Below are 17,848 nucleotides of genomic sequence, written 5' to 3'. Positions count from 1 at the left end.
CCACGAACAAGAAAAGTTACCATTGTGAATTGGAATATTCGTACCCTAAAATATGTCTGACAGGCATCACTGCCCTGACTGTGTGAGCCACAAAGTACAACTCTTAAGTTACGATTAAACCTCCTGTATTTCATACGTGTTACTCATTTGACTGGACTGAACTCACAGTTTCATTTAAGAGGTTTAAAATGTCGAGGATAGTTTACATCCTGAGAGCCCAATCTGCCTGGCAGGTCTCACTGAGGGTGTAACTCAGCCCTGGTGCGGTCTCTTGACTCATGTTGTTGCTGTGACTGAGGCTCGGGAGGAAACGTGACGTTTCTCTTCATCTTCACATGTTTAACTTTCCCCGCGTTGACAGATCGAGTCAGTTCACCGCAACCCCGCACGAAGTAGAACCCGCAGCACGTGCCCCGCGACACCATGACGGATCAGTCCTCGTTGTTACTGCGCAAACAACTCGGAGGTGAGTTAGCACGCTAACTGTTGATATCGCCAAGCTAAAGCCGCCCGCGTTGCTTTGCTTTGGCTTTGCTTTGGCTTTTGTGTCAAACGCACACGTTGCTGGTCCGTTGTTGTGTAACGTAGTGTCACCTTTTGTCACGCACACACGTTAACGGGAATGGAGTTAACCCACACGTGTTCCGTTAGCGTGTCGCACAGCTGTTAGCCGAGGTGTTGCGCAACAGCCCCTCAACGTGAATGTGCTCAGTTTCCCCTCAGTGTAACACACACCAACGGGTTTTGTGTCGTCAACAGTTTTTTTCCACACAACAAAATCGACACCTTTTGACGCACGTTCAGCTCGTGTGGTTACGATGATCTCATTTTTAAGTGTTTGTTCAGAGGGATAGTTCACCGGAAATTTGAAATCCACCCATTAGCCACTCGTCACTGTGCAGATGGAGGGGGGGCGAAGTGTTGTGAGTCCACACAACACACTTCTGGAGTCTCAGGGGTAAACAGTTATGCAATCAAATCCAGTGCAAATGAAGTAAATGGTGAACAAAGCGTCAGACGTCATAAAACAACACATCCCAAGATGCCTTCATACGCCTCCTGTGATGTCATGTGTGTCCGGAAGTTCCGACATTCAACTTCAACTCGAAACAGCCTCATTTACACCATGTTCTAATCCTAAATGTCCTCGGGAATCCACAAATGTCCTCGGCTCCAGAGGAGGACAACAGGGGACATTTAGGCTCAAACATGATGTAAATGACTGTTGTCACCATTTACTTCAATTGTATTGGATTTGGCTGCAACTCTGTCTATCCCTGAAACGCCAGACGTTTTGAAACACTTCACCCACCCTCCATCAGCACAGTGGTTAGTGGATGATGAGTGAATTTACATTTCCAGGTGAACTGTCCCTTTTAACATCAGATGATTTGTGTTTCAGAGCTCAACAAGAACCCAGTGGAAGGCTTCTCTGCGGGTCTGGTGGATGATGACGACATCTATCAGTGGGAGGTGGTCGTCATCGGACCTCAGGACACATTATTGTGAGGGGCCTCACCCATGAAGTAGCTTTGCCTTTGTCCCCCCCCCCTCCCAGGTGCAAAACTCTAACACCAGCATCTTTCTCCTTCGCAGCGAGGGAGGATTCTTCAAGTGCACGCTAACCTTTCCCCGGGACTATCCTCACAGGCCTCCCAAGATGAAGTTCGTCACCGAGATCTGGCATCCGAACGGTGAGTGCAAACCGTCCAGGCCCTGGTGTCCGCAAATTATTCAATCAAGTTGGCAAGTGTGTAAATACTTCTTCGGCTTGAAGTGTATATAAGCACTCTAACCCCCCGAAACAGAATGTACCACTTGCTGGAAGTTTACACCTATTTTGTTACAGAAGTAACTTAACATGATTTTGAGAGTCTCTCATTTAGCTGCTTCATCAGGACATCGTTTCAAATTTAAAGCCAAATCATATAATCTTTAATCCTGTGCTGAAGTGCAAACATGTCGCTAACCTTATTGTGTACTTGTTTTTCTCCCAGTGGCAAAAAATGGTGATGTCTGCATCTCAATCCTGCACGAACCTGGTGAGGACAAGTACGGCTATGAGAAGCCTGAGGAGCGCTGGCTGCCCATCCACACGGTGGAGACCATCATGATCAGTGTTATATCCATGTTGGCCGACCCCAATGGAGACTCTCCTGCCAATGTAGATGCAGCTGTAAGTGTGAACTCTGATTTGGTTTGGTTTCAGTGATGCTTGTGTTTGTGCAGTGTTTTGTGTATTTGTTTAAAACAACTTCAATCTGTAGAAACATAGGAAAAATCATTATAATCTATGAGTTGATGGATTATGGTCTTTGTGTGTGCAGATGAAGTGTACAAACACATCGAGGGACTCTTAAATTATCGTTCAGTTGATTCTATGTTTTCTAATGGAAATCCCAACACGTAGGCTGAGAGATGTGGGTCGATGCCAGGGCCAATCACCACCTGTCAGGCCGAGCTGAGTTTTCATTGGGTTAAAAGGGGCTTATCTTCTTATTCGGGGGGGGGTCCGAACAAGGTGATGGTTCTAGCTCGCGTTTGAATTCAAGTAAACATCAGACAGCTGTGCTTCTAAGTGTTTTGTGCAAAAGGCTTTGACCAAGAAGCAAAATGAAATGACTGCGTTTTTGTTTGTGCTGCAGAAAGAGTGGAGGGACGATCCTACTGGAGTTTTTAAGAAAAAAGTGGCCCGATGTGTGAGGAGGAGTCAAGAGATGGCTTTTGATTAAAGCCTCACTCTAGACATCAACACGGTCAGTACAACCACACAAACCAATCTTTTCTCTGCATCAGGGCACAGTTAAAGGGGGGGGGGGGGTCTTACTCAACATGAAGATATGTTTATTCTGACAAACCTCAACAGCATTTGTGACTCACCTGAAATCAAGCCTTTGTATTTCCACGATGAAAAATACCTGCCCAGTTTTCGTTCGATCATGCTATCAAATAGCACATAATGTGTTTATTAAATGTCAGGATTTTATAGGCCTGTTGAGGTATAACACATTATGCATAAACTTTCATTGATAGCTTACTTTGTTTTATACGTTAGAGAAGGAAAACAACATCAATTAGCATCAGAATTTCTCCTGTAAATGTGTCTTAATAGAATTTTAATCCTGATCCTGAGAAAAGATCTGTAGTAAATCTATTGCAAATCTGAGAATGTACTGTTGCCCCTCACCTATGGGACGTCTCTCCTTGTAAAACCATGTCATTGTGCTACAGTTTTACACAATTCCGACCTAAACTGAGATGTATGTTTTGTTTCAGGTTAGAACTCTACAGGGTATTTGACAACTGGTTACACTTAAGTCAGCTGAATGATCGTGGATAACAATTTTACCAACATCAGTCAACCCACAGAAGAGGGAGACCCGCTGGACGAAGAAAATAAATTACAAACCCATGTATAGTTGAGTACCATCAGCTTTTTGTTTTTTTGGAGCCGTCACCTATTTGTCTGTTCATTTTTGTCTTGCCGTTTGAGAGTTGTTATTTATAAATGCTGCCAAAAAAGTTCCCATTTTTACTTTTCATTGTTCCTTCCCCCAAAGGGACGAGACCGACTCTCTGTTCAAGAATCAGTGTTTCACTCACAGGAAGATGAATTAAACGGGCTGTCACCTCCTTAATGTGCATACTTTTGGGGGTAAAAGTAAAATCCTGTGTGATTAATGCACCATCTCCACACATACCTTCTTTATATGAACCTATTTATTTAGACTGCGACTATTTTAAGATGCGCATCATCTGTTTTGAGTCTTCTTAGTTTTATTTTCCGCCTGCCACACTGAGCCATCCGGTCTATTGTTTAACAATGGATGTATGTCGTTCTGGAGCATATGCAGTCAAGATGGAGTTACAGACACTGGCTTTACTTTCCTGCGCATTTAAGGCTTTTTACCCTAAGGGGGGAAATAATCATCCATCGCTGCCTTAACTTTGATTGCCAAGAAAGGAAGGAAACCTGTTTTCAATAAAAAAAACTGCACCTGACGGCTTGTTTGAAAGGCAGATAAACTCTTACGGACAAACCAAAGACAACACACCAATAATTACCTTTTGTAATGAACATGCTACATTTTTACCTTTTGTAAATATAAACTATTTGTCCTTGAGATTGCACATGAAGATGCAGAGGCGGTGTTGTCGTAGTTCGGTGGCACTTCAAACAGCACCCATGAAATGATCTCCCTAAGGAGTCGCTCATCAGGGCTGAACAGTAGTAATAACATATTTTTTATGTCTAATAAGGAACATCATTTGATGGGTATGTGGAGGTGTGCAGGTTAATCAATGTTAAGATTGTGAAAACAAGAAATAAAGCTCAATGTGGACATTGTTGACCCATTTGTTGAGATGTTTTTAATCACTTCAAATATATAACCGGCTTTTAATTTGAGGATCTGAGAGAAAATTAGTCACACACTTCCCGTAAAGGGCTGTTTCCAGGCGTAGGGAAATCAGGCCCTAGACAGGAAGCTGCCAAATCACAGCTGTGTATGTGTGAATCTCACGGAAGTAGAACTTTTATCAGATGATGTGAAGTGCAATAAGAACAAAACCAGTCATTACTTTCCAATCTGTGATTTAATGAATTAAGCACCAGCTCAATATGATCAACATCCAGACAAAGACACATCCTTGAACTCAATGAGTATAAAATCTTTTTCTTAGCAACATAAACCCCTCCCCCCCCCCCCCCAGAAAAAATCCACCCATGTTGCAGAAACTGCAGATCCTGAGATTGCTCACTGTCCAGGAGCGGAGAGACTTTTGTTCATGAATTGCTTCTTGACGAAACACACCCACCACTGAAAGAAACAAAACTCTTGTTAGGAAACTGTTGCACTGAAAGAAGCTGTGTGAAGAATAAACAAATACAAACAGCTCCAAAGTCACAAGACAACTGAACACAGTGTTTGAGATCAGATTTACTCCAGAGCCGCTTGAGATCAAGTCACTTGTCATGTGTGTAATTTGGTCAAATATTTTCGACACTATGTCAGAGTGAATGTCATATAGGCTTGTTTGTGCTGGTAAAACAAATTGAATGTGCTATAGAAAGACAGAACCGGCCTAAATAGACTGGGACTCTAAAGAGCAGCCCACATTTCATTGTTGAACCTTGTCGAGAAGCTGTAGAGTAATTTTCTGGAATTTCCTTTCTGGTTTCCTTTTACGTTACAACAAAAGCAAAACTGAAAGCTGTTACCTCGGTACATTCTGGACAAAGGAAATGCCCTGATACTTTAAAACAGGAAAAGTAGGTCAGACCTGATGTGACCAGTGTTATCTGGTGCATATAAATCTGAAGTGGTGTTGACTTGGAGATGCTGGACTCACCTTGCTGGGTTTGTCTGTCTGGGGGTCAAACACACGATCACACAGCCGTAGGCCGGTCTCCTGGCGAATCTGCTGCAGGTACGCCCTCATGGTCTCTGAAGAAGCACAACATTCATTACTGCGAGGTCAGCGCTTGGAAAGGAAACCTTGGGTACTTGCTTGCATTGTTTTCTACCCGTATTATATTCTTAACTTCACAGGAAAAAAGATGCCAGTAAAAACAGAAGGGGAAGCCACACAAGCATGAAACACTTCAAGCCTCAGATCCTTAAATCTGATGAGGCTTTGGTCAGCATTGCTATTTTCGGCTTCATACTCCTCAGCCAAAATTTGCTGAAATTTAAGAAGGACAGGGGAACTGGCTCTGATGCAGAGTTTAAAGTAGGGAAACAGTGGAAATGGACCACAAGAGGAAATACCGATAATAAACTGCAAAACACTCTTGCTATTTGTTTTTGGTGTAATTGTGCTTGTTCTCACCTTCCTCCTGCTTGTTTGTAGGTTTTAGATACATAGCATTAAGAGGGAATCCGGGTTCTCCAGGAATGGGAAAGTTAGTGATGCCCAGAGTGTACATCTCCTTCTCTCCCTGACCCCTGGAGCTGCACTGTAAAGAGACAAAGCAGAGAGGGGGGGGAAACATTAAATAAATAAATGGCTCATCTGTTTTACTTACAACCATTTAAATAGCTGCTAATTCCAAACGGTGTGCAAGGAAAAACAATTGAGTTTCTACACATTTAATGGCTCTTTAAGAACCATCTGTTGAGCCCTAGGAGGCTCAACAGCCTTGGGTTGATTTCTTATTGCACATATTACAATTAATGAAATGCAAACATCAAACGCCACAAACTTTACACATCTCACCTTCTGTAGCCTCTTCAGGCACTCGGAGATGTAGAGCGTGACGTAGATCAGCGTCCTGTCGGCCTCGTTCTGACACAAATGAAAACACACACGATTTGATTAGGACACACTTGGTCAGGTCGTGACAGCGAGAGGCCGCATAGTTTAAATCCTGAGCAGCTATGCAGCGCTGAGGGGGGATGAGAAGAAACAAGCTGGGGCATGTGGAGGAACGAGGAGCACAGCTGCCTCATGATGGGGAGGAGGAGAAAATACACACAGGAACGAGAACACTAGTGAGGCAGTGCTCCTCAAATTCATGTCTTAAATGTTAAACGTACACACATGTAGAATACTGGGGTCGTATTAGATGAGGGATAAAGGCTGTTAGGGGTGATAATAAATGTCTTACCTTGATTTCATAGTTCTTAAAGAAAACATTGGCTTTGAAGTAGTAGATGGCCTCGTCAATGATGTCCGACTCTATGCCTGAAATGAGACACACAAATGTGTGCATAAGATTATCTCAAGAATTTGCAGATTGTTCCTGGAAACTTTTTTCACTTTATTAAACATGAAACTACAAAGTGGCATATTCTGGTTCTTGTTAGTTAAGCTTTATTGAAAATATAAATTCTTACTTTAACGTATCATACCTTAAAGTAGCGTATCGTACCATATTGTATTATAGAATATACCTTGCTGTTTTTTATTACATCATGACCCCACGATATCATGGTTCGACCAATTTATTGTAAACTATTACATCTTTACGGGACACGTACGTTAATGCAGACGTTTCTAGAGTAAACACTGAAAAGCCTACGTGCACCTATAAGCTTTATAGGTGGATGTCACAGGAAATGTGTGAAGAAGTCTGAACACTGAGGATGTAATGATCAGACCATTTATGGAAGTAAAGCAGTTGCATGTTTCAGGAACTGAGCAACGTGACTTGAGCCCCTGCACAAAACAAAAAACCCTTCAAACATGACAATGACTGTGTCTAAGTTGTTGTCTTTACTCTGCGCTGGATAATACACCCCCCCCCCATCCTCACCGTCCCCTCGGGCTGGTCCCTTGAACTGGGTTTTGAGTGGGAGCAGAGCCATGTTCCCCACCATCCTGGTGTCGGGGACCATCAGCTGGGAGTGATACGCCTGAAAACACAGAGGAATACAGTTGCTGTCACAGCTAATTTAATAATAATAATAAAGACTATTTCTGAGAGCTAGCATCGATGACATCTCTGCTGCTCTCGGTAGCACAGCATGATAACACACACCAGCTGGTGTATTATACAGATACGAGGCTAAGAAGCGTTAGCAGCTCAGTTACATCAGCTAATGATTCATTTATGATGTCACACGCATCGTAAAAACAGCGAATAAATGCTAGGGTGGCTAAGCAGCGATGCTAACGAGAGCAGACAGCAGAGCTAGCTTGACTCGGAGGGCCTCGTTTCACCCGCTGAGGAGATGCTTCGGTTTGTTGTTTTGCTTTAAACTGAACAATAACAGCTTGTGTTTGTCATTTGTCTTGTTTGTGTTTACTCACCGGCATGTTGAGTGATGATCTATCAGTCCAACTGCTCAGCCAGAGAAATAGGACGCTGCTTCCGCCTGTCCCACCCTTCAGCTTACAGGAAGTGGACACGTGTCGTGAGGGGGAGCGGCCGCATGGGGGCGCCCTCACAAATCACCCACACACACACTGTCTCTCACACGACACACGTTCTCACTCTCGCAAAACACACGCTCTCTCACAAAGCGTGCACATACTCACACTCTCTACACGCACACACTCTTTCACACTACACACTCTCTCTCTTCTCTCTCTCACACACACACTGAAGTTGTATACTTGATGGATTATTTTATTCCAAAATATAAACAAATTTAACAACTCTTCAAACTTCAGCATCATCCTGAAACATCAGTGGATTCAAATCACACTTCTCTAGATTCATCAAAGTGGCTCACAACCCCTTTTAAATATATATGACATTAGATGTTTGTCATCTTTGCATTCAGTCCTTTTTACATTTTCTCTGTGTGCTTTGCAGTATCATGTCCACATTCTCCACTTCGGCTTGATCATCAGCCTCCAAGATTTTTGCTGTCTCCTGTAAAGTCTCTGTTACGTATTAGTTAAGTATTATAAATCTGAGATTTAGAGAATAAAGTCATAACATTACGAGAAAAAGATCCACTTGAACAAATTATAATTTTTATTCTCTATACTGTACACTACATTTTACAACATTATTCACAAATTCTCAGAATTATACATTTTCTATAATATGGCACTAACACTCCGTCATTTCTGGAGTGGCATTTCTCTTCAGCTGTCTCCTTTGCCTTGAAATATCTCATCAAAGTTTAGATTCGAGGGCTCCTCGTCAGTCTCCTGTGGAAAGAAAAGAACATGGTATCCCTTAAATATATAGTTCAGAAAGAAGATTATGGCCAATGCCAAGTTATAACATGTTTTTAAATGTATTGTTGTGGTTTTGTTTGTTTTCACCTTTGGCTCCTTGAGCTCCAGGTCCTCTCCGTACTGTATCGAGAAGTCAATGTTTTGAAGCACTATGTTAATACCTTCCTCGTCTGTGCGGTCAAAGGGCAGGAACCTCACCATACTGTAGTCATCAATCTGGATGGACAGGCAGACACGTCTCATTAAAAACATTTTTTTTTATTCAAAACTAAATCCAGTGTGAAAAGAAGGTTCTCACTCACCAGGCCACAGATAGCTTGAGTCAGCTTCTTGAACTTTTTGCTCCTGATGGAATCGGGGGAGTCTTCCATCATCGAGTACATATCTGGGTCCAGATATCTAAAGCAGATACAAAGCGTTACTCGGGTTGTATTAAAAAACTCAAGGAGAACCACTGCTGCGGGTCTCAGGAGAATTGATCACATATAACTTGTAACTTACTTTTCAATTTCCTTCTTTGCCTTTGGACTGAGCAGGTCCATTTTAGTCATTATATTTATTTGAGGAATCTCCAATAACACCATGGCACTCAGGGCAGCCATGACTCCAGAGATGAACTGAAGTGAGGGAACAGGGAAGAATTGCAGCTTCAGGTAAAAAAACAAAAAAACAACGGCTCATCTGTTTAAAAATAAACAGATGAGGATATTGGAGCGATGCCTTACTTTAAAAGACTCCACCATGAACTGGGAGTCGACCAGAAAGACCCCGCACACCCGAAACTCCCATTGCTGTAGCTGCTCCACCAGCTGCTTCATTACAGGGAGGTGTGTGTACAGTTCAATCTGACCTGCAGAGACAAAGCCACGTCGTCAAAACTCCACCATACTGTGTGTTGGCAGAACAGATGTCCTCCCATTTCTCCACCCATCACCTTCTCCTCACAACAGCACAACGAGAAAAAGCACGTAACCCCTCAGCAGGTGTTTACCTGGGCAGTCAAACAATATGTAGTCGTCTTCCACATGACCCAAGCTCTCCTCCAGCCAGTCGAAGTTGTTGGCGAAGTATTCCATGCAGAAGACGAGGCCGCCGTTTGGGCCAAATCTGAGAGAGTCGTCCTCCATCACGTCATCCACCTGGATGAGCTCTCGGATGTCTGAGGACACAAGTAATGGAGTTGTCATACAGATTATAACATTTACCCAGCAAACGCTTGATTCCTCTATCCTGTGATTATACAACTCTATTCTTCTCTAACATATTTTAATCACAAAGCTTTAAATATAGTGTTTTATTTTGTGTGTTACTTCATTTTATTTCCCTCTGTTTTCTGCACTGATAACATTTCTATTGTTTAGGTTGCCTTTTTTCTCATTTGCATTTTTTTCTGTCTGGGAAGCACTTTGTAACTTTGTTAAGAAAATTAAGTAAATTTGTATGATTATCCCTGACATCTGTCTGTATTTCAGTCATATATATTCTGTATTGTTTACTACCACTTTGTACAGTTAGATATGTCAGGCTTTGTGTGGTGACACTATGCTGTGATCTAGCTTAGAGTGCTGTTATACTCCATGCGAACGAAACAGTGTAATAACAACACACTACTGATTTAAAATATACCTATAAAAAAAAAAAAACATTACAGGGATGTAACAACACAACCTATTGCAATCTCCTCTATTTATCATGGTCTGCACATGTCTTTATATACAGCTAAGTATTCGTAATGTACTCCAAGTATCACTATGTGAGGTAAAGAGATGCAGTATTCACCTGCCATGACAGGGTAGTCAAAGTGCTCAGCCGCCGGGTCCAGGTTGACCACCTGAACTGAGCGGTTTATCTGCTCTGAATGCTGGATCATGGTGGAGCAGTAGGTACTCTGTGATGACACATAAACACATTAATAATCCATTCATAACATACAAATATAAGAACAGTTCCAACAATCAGGCCATCAGGTTCCTAAACGTGCAGTCAACTCATGACCAACAACCCTCAGTACATCTGTTTGCCTGCATGTTAGGAATAACTATAAACACACAAGTGCCATAATTAAAACCACACACTCCATACTGTTAAAATTGTTACTTCATTCACACTGCACCTTACATTGTATATTGCTTTGTATTGTATTTGTACGTTATTGTATAATAAATTCCTTCTACCTGGCTTTTATTTTAATTGTAAGGATTCTGCTGCTGACCTGTTTCTCCTTGTCTTTAATTCTACGGTTGACTCTGTGTTCACTTGCTGATGACAAATAAAACCTGAAGTTGAACTTGGTCTGTGAGGGATACAGATCAGCCTCATGCTTTAGCATAGCATAGCTTTAGCCCACTAGCATAACAATGATTACAGGAAGTTTACGGGGCCGACTGATGACGCACCTTACCGCTGCCCGCCGGGCCCATCACCAGCTGAGCGAAACGAGGCATGTTGCCTCAGCGAAAAAGTGTCGATGTGAAAATTAAATCTCTTAAATCTTCTTATTGCTGCTGGTGAAATGTGCGATGATGCTACAGCACTTCTTCTTCTTCTTGTTTGAATGAACACTGACATCCGTCTTATGTTGTACTGCTGCCACCTACTGACCAAAGTGGGAAACCACATGGACAGATTTGAACACACACACCAGAACTCATCAAGTTAAAACATACTTTACAAAATACTGTGCACCATACTGTACAACATACTTAATAACATACTGTACAACATACTGAAATATATTTAATAACATACTGAACAACATACTGTACAACATACTACGACATACTTAATAACATACTGTACAACATACTTAATAACATACTGTACAACACACTTAATAACATACTGTACAACACACTTAATAACATAATGAACAACATACAGTGTTGTGCAAGTTTATACCTCTCATGACATGAACTATTTCAAATTTCAGTTCATACAAGTAAACATGAATAGTTCACGTTCATAGTTCACCATTTCAATTCTGAACTAGTTCATAGTTCAGTTCATGTCATAGTTTTAAGGTGGAAAGTGCGAAGTGGGAAAATTAGCTTTTAATAAATGAATTGATAAGTCGACCAACAGAAAATGACCCGTCAACTATTTAGATATTCTTTAAACATTTCATTCTACTTTTAATTTCCTGTTGTGATTCTAATAATTATTAATGTTGGTGACATTTACTTGATAAATAGGTGGAGGTTTTGTTACCTCTGCTAAGGTGGTTTTGTTTTCATCTCTGATTTGTCAGTCAACAGGTTTATGTAATAAACTACTGGACCAATAACCACACAACTTGTTAGAAGGAAGCTGCATGGATCAGAGAGGAACCTATACGGCTCTGTTGAGCTCTACTGAGTGCCAGTCTAGTGAATGAATCTGGAATCGTCTCTCAAAAAACATTCCCCCAGCCCCATGGGGTTTGTAGTGTGAAGCTAGTGAGGTGTTTTATAAAGATGTGATCGAAAACGTCAGAACAAGTGAATCCACTTTATTTCAGCATGAACAGACAAAAAAGGAGTTTCATTTCACTTCACAACAGTTCCTCATAGAAGCGTGCTGCATACAAAGAGATGTATAAAAACCTACTCATTTTGGCGGCATAGTAGGGACATTATAGACTGCAGTAAGAGTCAAAGATGAATCAAAAAAAGATTAAATTATCAGGTGCACAATTCAGAAAGCACCGCAAAGTAGAGGAGGAGAAGAAAGAACAATATAGAGGTAAGAATCACCCCGATTGTGGACATCATTAAAGTTTATTTGTGTCGACATGACATGATATGCTATCAGTACAGGACTCTTTTGATATATTTTATTATATATTTGTATTGTTTTTTTATAGCTTACAAATTTGTCTGCCTGTGTGTGCATCTGTTTACAGTTCAAAAGTTCTTGGATAGAAAGGGGGCATCATCAAAATAGATGTGATTTCTATAGAGGTTCAACTCTTTTATATTCAGACCCACCAAGTACCCTCAGTGTTTTAATTGATCAACAAGAAAAAAAAAGAAGAAGAAAAATCGGAAGATTATTATTATAAGGGCCCCAGGCACTGACAGGCACTGGCAGACACAGGGGCCCCATTGAAATTGTAATATCACACAAAACGGACGCTGTAGGGATTAACTCGCACCAGGGGGTGGCAGTAGAAGGTCCATATCAGGGATGCAAGCTTTCGTTAAACCCCAAAGAAGAAGACGAATAGGAAGAATCAGCAGGAGAAGAAGAAGAAGAAGCGTCAACAACAAACTGAAACATAATGTGACAGCAGCCAGTCGAGCTGCTGATCACTAACCAGCTGTCAGTCAAGTCCAGAGAAAGGTGGTGTAGTTATAAGGTGAGGTTCTATCTTTACTGTGACGTGCACAGTGTGTCACACAGACTACATCTGCTTCGTTAGGATCTGGTGTCGTGTTGGGACTCCTCGGCTGTTGAACGTCATTAGCTACAGATATGAATGAAGATGAAGCTCTGATATGCACGAGCAGAAGGGAACCTGGTTTGATTGGATTCACTGTTCTCTTTTTGACATTTCATGGCTGTTGAATAAGTGGCCACTGTCCACCGGAGGAGAAGCTCCTAGCGGCTGAACGACACGTCAGCGGCGGGAGGTGTTCAGAAATACATAACAGCATTAGCCAGTCGAGGCTAAGGCTAAACCATAGAGACTGTATATGGGCTAAACCTGGCTATTAGCACTAAGTTCAATGTAAGCTCGTGACAGACGGATAGTGACAGGATAGTAAACATTAACAGCGGTATAACCACGTTGAGATCTTGATACTAGATGCAGAGTTAGTCAGTCAGTCAGTCAGTCAGTCAGCCAGCCATTCACCCAGTTAGTCAGTTAGTTAAAGGTGCTTACAATAACAAATGTTGGCTAATTCCAAATTTGCAGCGTTATTCCAGCTTGTTTTCAAGCCTTAAATGTGCTCAACCATCGTAATTATATTAAGAACTTCACTTCAGTGTTTTGTATATTTAAGTACATTGTGTGTGTTGGTCACAGTGGAACTCAAGATGATTACCATGCTATAGTCAGTGTGTGGCTGCACGGATTATTTAACACTGAAGTTAAAAGTAGTTGATTATTTCTACTCTGCTGCCCCCTAAATAGCATCAACCAATATCAAGCTAATCAAAAAAGCAACATTAATAACTCAACATGCTTCTTTAGAGAACTTAAAGATCATAAACAACATGTCATGTTTAAGTGATAACCTCTTTTTGGGGGGGTCTTTGTTTTCTAGTGTTGTAGACTATGAGTGTGGGTGATGGAGGACAATCAATGTGGGGACGTGGACTACCTGATCCAAGATGAGGACACCCTCATCGAAGGAGTCAGCAACCAGGTCTTATTTGTTGTGGTGCTCAGCATCACCTTCCTTGCAGGCATCCTCACTCTGCTCTGCAGGTAATCAGCAAAATCACACCAATTATCTTAAGATAATGTTACACACTTTGTATGATGCAAATAAAGTAACCTTAAATGTTGGGGAAACTCATGCATCTCTTGTACATTGACCCTGGTAGCACATATTCAGTGTGTTTATAAAAAATGACATTGACAGGTTAAATAAAATTTATAAAAGTTTTGATTGCTTCTGTGAAACAGGCTCTTTCTGGCCAAATAATACTACAGTTATTAACGCTTTGTTTTGTATTTGCAAAATAATTCCTTAGAGTTTGATGGTGAAACATCCTGATAGTTTGCACAGTCAAACACAGTGGTGCTATTTTCCACGGTGTCAGCTGATGATCATTGATGCCAGATGTTTGCTCTTTGTCCTGTTGTAGAGAAGTGCAGCAGAACATCCATCCTGAGAACCAGGAGCACGTCCGAGCCGTCAGACAACAACTCCAAACAGAGCAGGTACTAGCAGCTTCTAGCTAAATAGTTCATATGATAAATAGGACGAACCACACAAATTCATAAACGTGTATATTTTCAACTATATGACTGTATTCATTTTCAAATTGCTGCAAAGGCATCAAAAGCAATAGAATGTCTCTTATAAAAAGTTTGAAAGTACTTTGAAAGCTTTGAGAAATACGCGGAAAGGTGTCTGCTGCCAAATGAGGACAGGAAGTTGTAAAAGGGTTATGGTTCTTAGAATGAACCACAAACAAAAATGTAGTTCGAATAAATATAATATGCAGGTGGGCAATAAGGTAGTCGCATTTTATCTTGATCTTTTCAGTAAGAGGGCGAATTTCAAAACCATTTGTTTTATCATTATGATTTTAAAGATTTGTTTTTATTTTCAGGATGAAAGTCCTCAGGCGGAGGCCCGGCAGCAGTATTACACAGACATGTCCTGTCCTGTGTGTTTACAGCAGGCTGTTCTGCCCGTGGAAACCAACTGTGGACATCTCTTCTGTGGTAAGATGATTGGACAGATCCTGGAAATACTCTGAATGCCAAAATAGATCTACTTGTGTACCTAGTGCCTTTTGTTTTCCTGCACAGGCTCCTGCATTATAGCGTACTGGAGGTATGGCACCTGGCTGGGTGCTATCCACTGCCCCATCTGCAGACAAATGGTGAGGCGTGTAATAAATCATGGCTGTAGAATAGTTATTGGTTTATTTTTGCATGCCAGACATACGGGTAGCTGTTACTGTCTCTTGCACAAAGATACGTTCTGTGAAGCTATTATTTCCTCTATTTAGACTTGCACTTCTTTGTTCCCAGGTCTGTTATACCTTTCACTTTCAGTTTGATTGTTTTCTGTTATTGTCAAAATCCCTGTCAAAAACAAGTGGTGGTAATAGACCTGATCTGACCCTCAGAAAGCCCATGAACCTCTCCCACCTGCTTAGTCCAAGGTTGAGGTCTCTTTTCATCACAATGTTACTCTTCCTTTTCTCACTTATTTTTATATGTGTCCAGAAATGGAGTTATTTCCTTAAGCATCAACGTATTCAGTGTTCTTTTTTTCTCCCATTTCCCAGGTAACATTGCTCTTCCCACTATTTCATGAGCAACCTTCCCCTGAGGCGGTCCAGGATGGCGAGGCAGAACCTCAGCTCATATTACGAGACGTCAACGATTACAACCGCAGGTTCTCAGGCCAGCCGAGATCTGTGAGTATAATACATGCAGGATTATATTTAGGTTGCAGTAGTTAGGTTAGCTCGGCCTACTTAACACAACATTCATTTTCAATTACTTGTACATATCTGTGACGAGCAAATAGCAAATAGCAAATGTAATATAATAATATGCTGAAGACGTTAAAAATGTTCAAAAATCAGATTCTTTCCCTCCAAAATGCATGGAATATGTTTAACTGCTGGTAGGAGAAACTTCTAGTACAAGCAAATTATGTACTGACTTGTGCAGTACATTATGATTCAGTGGAGTTCATTTCAAACGTTTTTTTGATAATATTTCCTCTCCTCTGTTTCCTCAGTTTATGGACAGGCTGAGAGATGTGCCCACTCTGCTCCGTCATGCCTTCAGGGAGATGTTTTCCATGGGCGGCCTCTTCTGGATGTTCAGGATTCGAATTCTCCTCTGCATCGTCGGTGCCCTCACCTACCTGGCGTCGCCGCTCGACATCCTCCCCGAGGCGCTTTTCGGTCTCCTGGGATTCATGGATGACTTCTTTGTAATCCTGCTTCTCTTCGTGTATATCTCTATCATGTACAGGGAGGTGGTAACGCAGAGACTGAACGGCTAGGTGCTCACTCGGAGAGGGGGGGGAAAGGAGGCCTTAGCTTGCAGGCTCGGGGGAAGAAGAGAACTCAGCAGATGATGTGGGCGTGTAAAGACTGAGTAAATGCTATAAGGACAGTTCATCGATAAAGCCGGCTCGCTCTGAGGTGTTCACTTTGAAAGCCTGAGGTGTTTCTTCATCACTGGAAAGGAGCTGGATGAAGAATGAGTCGTGAGAATGTTGCCTCTGTTTGTAGAATTCCTCATTAATGGTTCATAAGTTGAATGTGTTCAAAGCCACCGCTGATACAACTTAAAGAGGGTTGTGGAAGGATGTGCTGTTGGAGGAAGTCTACTTTGAATCGGTGCAGTGACCGAATAACTATCGTGATATCCAGCCAATTCTTTGAAAATATGCCAAAAGCAGTCATGTTTTTAAATGTGCATATGGTGATAATGGAGACAATATTGTGATATGTGATTTTGAATGTCCTGTCTTAATTATATGCATTTAAAGTTTACTCCCTGCTGTGTCCATGTTGTCACCTGCCAGACAACTGAGTGTTACAACAACTATATTATCTCATACAGCTTGATTGGTCAATCACACTGAAGATGCACTTATGGAATAAATCAGTGACTATGCACATTCACAACGACATAAGAAATACAGCCTTTGTGTACAAATCACTGAACTGTTTATTTGCTGAAGTTGCATCTAATGAGATCTGCACATATCAACCTGTCTGATACATGATAACTTTAAAAAAGGGCATTTTTATCAACAAATGAAGTCATCCTTGATCACAAAAAGATGCCAAACCAAAGGTCTCGATGATCGACAAACATCAATCACTCAACTTCTGAAAATGTATTAACTATCTCACAGTATACATCGCTTCTCTACAGTTAATACAGATTTGGTACATAAGTTGGTGATTGATTGACTCCATCCACGTCAGAAAAAAAAATATTTTTGCGTTTTGAAGTGGAAACGTTAGGTGTCTTAAATATATTGATACATATTTTGTTTCTTCGGACAAGGGGTCCTGCCTCTCAGGCTGAAAATGGCTGCATCAGAGTGGCAGCTGAAACTATATCCAGGCCATTTGCTTTCTTGGGGCTCTATTTGCTGAGCCAGCAAACACTCATGTTCATGAAAAGATGAAGGAGAGAGTTCAGAGTCACACGGCAGATCAAGAGTCGACCATAGAATTCAATCAGTTTGTTTGACAGCAACAGATACCGAAGAAAAACCCTATCAGGTCCCAGTTGGCATACCACGCTAAGGTGTGGCACAAGTCAAACATATATACATGCATACCACTGTCCTCTCTCATCAGAGTCTCTTCCACTTTGTCTCCAGGGTGTCGGCACAACCACCCCCCCTTTGTGTGTGATAGGTAAACTGAAGGGATTGAGCAACGTTTCGTAATTGCTTCTACAGCTGAGAACCGGTTCAATGAGAGTCTGAATCTTGTTGGAAAAATACTGAAGCTGGTGGTATATTCTACTTTCTCTTCCTCCAGCTTATTTCCCTTGAGAGACAGA

General features: G+C 41.5%; 4 protein-coding genes across 5 annotated transcripts; 2 read left to right on the top strand and 2 right to left on the bottom strand.

The window, feature by feature from the left end:
• Window positions 1-255: 255 nt before the first annotated feature.
• ube2g1b (ubiquitin-conjugating enzyme E2G 1b (UBC7 homolog, yeast)) lies at window positions 256-4,352 on the top strand. The gene is made up of 6 exons (XM_062412779.1): window positions 256-466; window positions 1,403-1,505; window positions 1,597-1,694; window positions 1,998-2,176; window positions 2,646-2,756; window positions 3,277-4,352. The coding sequence occupies exons 1-5, from the start codon at window positions 424-426 to the stop codon at window positions 2,730-2,732; spliced, it is 510 nt and encodes a 169-aa protein (XP_062268763.1). The 5' UTR covers window positions 256-423; the 3' UTR covers window positions 2,733-2,756; window positions 3,277-4,352.
• A 225-nt stretch (window positions 4,353-4,577) lies between these two features.
• Window positions 4,578-7,883, bottom strand: arpc3 (actin related protein 2/3 complex, subunit 3). Its single transcript, XM_062412778.1, has 7 exons — window positions 7,756-7,883; window positions 7,259-7,358; window positions 6,611-6,687; window positions 6,220-6,288; window positions 5,833-5,959; window positions 5,353-5,447; window positions 4,578-4,820 (listed from the first exon to the last, which is right to left on the bottom strand). The coding sequence occupies exons 1-7, from the start codon at window positions 7,759-7,761 to the stop codon at window positions 4,758-4,760; spliced, it is 537 nt and encodes a 178-aa protein (XP_062268762.1). The 5' UTR covers window positions 7,762-7,883; the 3' UTR covers window positions 4,578-4,757.
• A 522-nt stretch (window positions 7,884-8,405) lies between these two features.
• On the bottom strand, window positions 8,406-11,178 carry gpn3 (GPN-loop GTPase 3). Of its 2 annotated transcripts, none has more exons than XM_062413514.1 (8): window positions 11,034-11,178; window positions 10,417-10,525; window positions 9,629-9,796; window positions 9,363-9,487; window positions 9,139-9,254; window positions 8,940-9,036; window positions 8,725-8,853; window positions 8,406-8,607 (listed from the first exon to the last, which is right to left on the bottom strand). In XM_062413514.1, exons 1-8 carry the CDS (start codon window positions 11,079-11,081, stop codon window positions 8,542-8,544), a joined length of 858 nt encoding a protein of 285 aa, XP_062269498.1. In that variant the 5' UTR covers window positions 11,082-11,178; the 3' UTR covers window positions 8,406-8,541. The 2 variants fall into 2 exon arrangements, with proteins under 2 accessions (XP_062269498.1, XP_062269499.1); XM_062413515.1 differs by having other exon boundaries at window positions 11,039-11,178.
• A 1,656-nt stretch (window positions 11,179-12,834) lies between these two features.
• rnf170 (ring finger protein 170) lies at window positions 12,835-16,987 on the top strand. The gene is made up of 7 exons (XM_062413335.1): window positions 12,835-12,973; window positions 13,887-14,050; window positions 14,434-14,509; window positions 14,905-15,019; window positions 15,107-15,180; window positions 15,592-15,723; window positions 16,053-16,987. Exons 2-7 carry the CDS (start codon window positions 13,911-13,913, stop codon window positions 16,320-16,322), a joined length of 807 nt encoding a protein of 268 aa, XP_062269319.1. The 5' UTR covers window positions 12,835-12,973; window positions 13,887-13,910; the 3' UTR covers window positions 16,323-16,987.
• Window positions 16,988-17,848: the final 861 nt, after the last annotated feature.

Source organism: Platichthys flesus, chromosome 19 (genome assembly GCF_949316205.1).
Source record: "Platichthys flesus chromosome 19, fPlaFle2.1, whole genome shotgun sequence".
Taxonomy (NCBI): Eukaryota; Metazoa; Chordata; class Actinopteri; order Pleuronectiformes; family Pleuronectidae; genus Platichthys; species Platichthys flesus.
This window is presented reverse-complemented; position numbering and strand designations above follow the sequence as displayed.

What these genes read in the sequence shown, in the direction of transcription:
- ube2g1b (XM_062412779.1), top strand. Translation starts at nt 424, where the DNA reads ATGACGGATCAGTCCTCGTTGTTACTGCGCAAACAACTCGGAG. An exon ending in ACTGCGCAAACAACTCGGAG is followed by an intron (nt 467 to 1,402) that starts GTGAGTTAGCAC and finishes TTTGTGTTTCAG; the next exon opens with AGCTCAACAAGAACCCAGTG. An exon ending in CTGCCAATGTAGATGCAGCT is followed by an intron (nt 2,177 to 2,645) that starts GTAAGTGTGAAC and finishes TTTGTGCTGCAG; the next exon opens with AAAGAGTGGAGGGACGATCC.
- arpc3 (XM_062412778.1), bottom strand. An exon ending in GCCTGAAGAGGCTACAGAAG is followed by an intron (nt 5,960 to 6,219) that starts GTGAGATGTGTA and finishes GTCTCTTTACAG; the next exon opens with TGCAGCTCCAGGGGTCAGGG. An exon ending in AGACAGACAAACCCAGCAAG is followed by an intron (nt 4,821 to 5,352) that starts GTGAGTCCAGCA and finishes TGTTTCTTTCAG; the next exon opens with TGGTGGGTGTGTTTCGTCAA.
- gpn3 (XM_062413514.1), bottom strand. Translation starts at nt 11,081, where the DNA reads ATGCCTCGTTTCGCTCAGCTGGTGATGGGCCCGGCGGGCAGCGGTAAG. An exon ending in CTCAAGCTATCTGTGGCCTG is followed by an intron (nt 8,854 to 8,939) that starts GTGAGTGAGAAC and finishes CTGTCCATCCAG; the next exon opens with ATTGATGACTACAGTATGGT. An exon ending in TGGAGCTCAAGGAGCCAAAG is followed by an intron (nt 8,608 to 8,724) that starts GTGAAAACAAAC and finishes TTCTTTCCACAG; the next exon opens with GAGACTGACGAGGAGCCCTC.
- rnf170 (XM_062413335.1), top strand. Translation starts at nt 13,911, where the DNA reads ATGGAGGACAATCAATGTGGGGACGTGGACTACCTGATCCAAGATGAG. An exon ending in AACAACTCCAAACAGAGCAG is followed by an intron (nt 14,510 to 14,904) that starts GTACTAGCAGCT and finishes TTTTATTTTCAG; the next exon opens with GATGAAAGTCCTCAGGCGGA. An exon ending in TCTCAGGCCAGCCGAGATCT is followed by an intron (nt 15,724 to 16,052) that starts GTGAGTATAATA and finishes CTGTTTCCTCAG; the next exon opens with TTTATGGACAGGCTGAGAGA.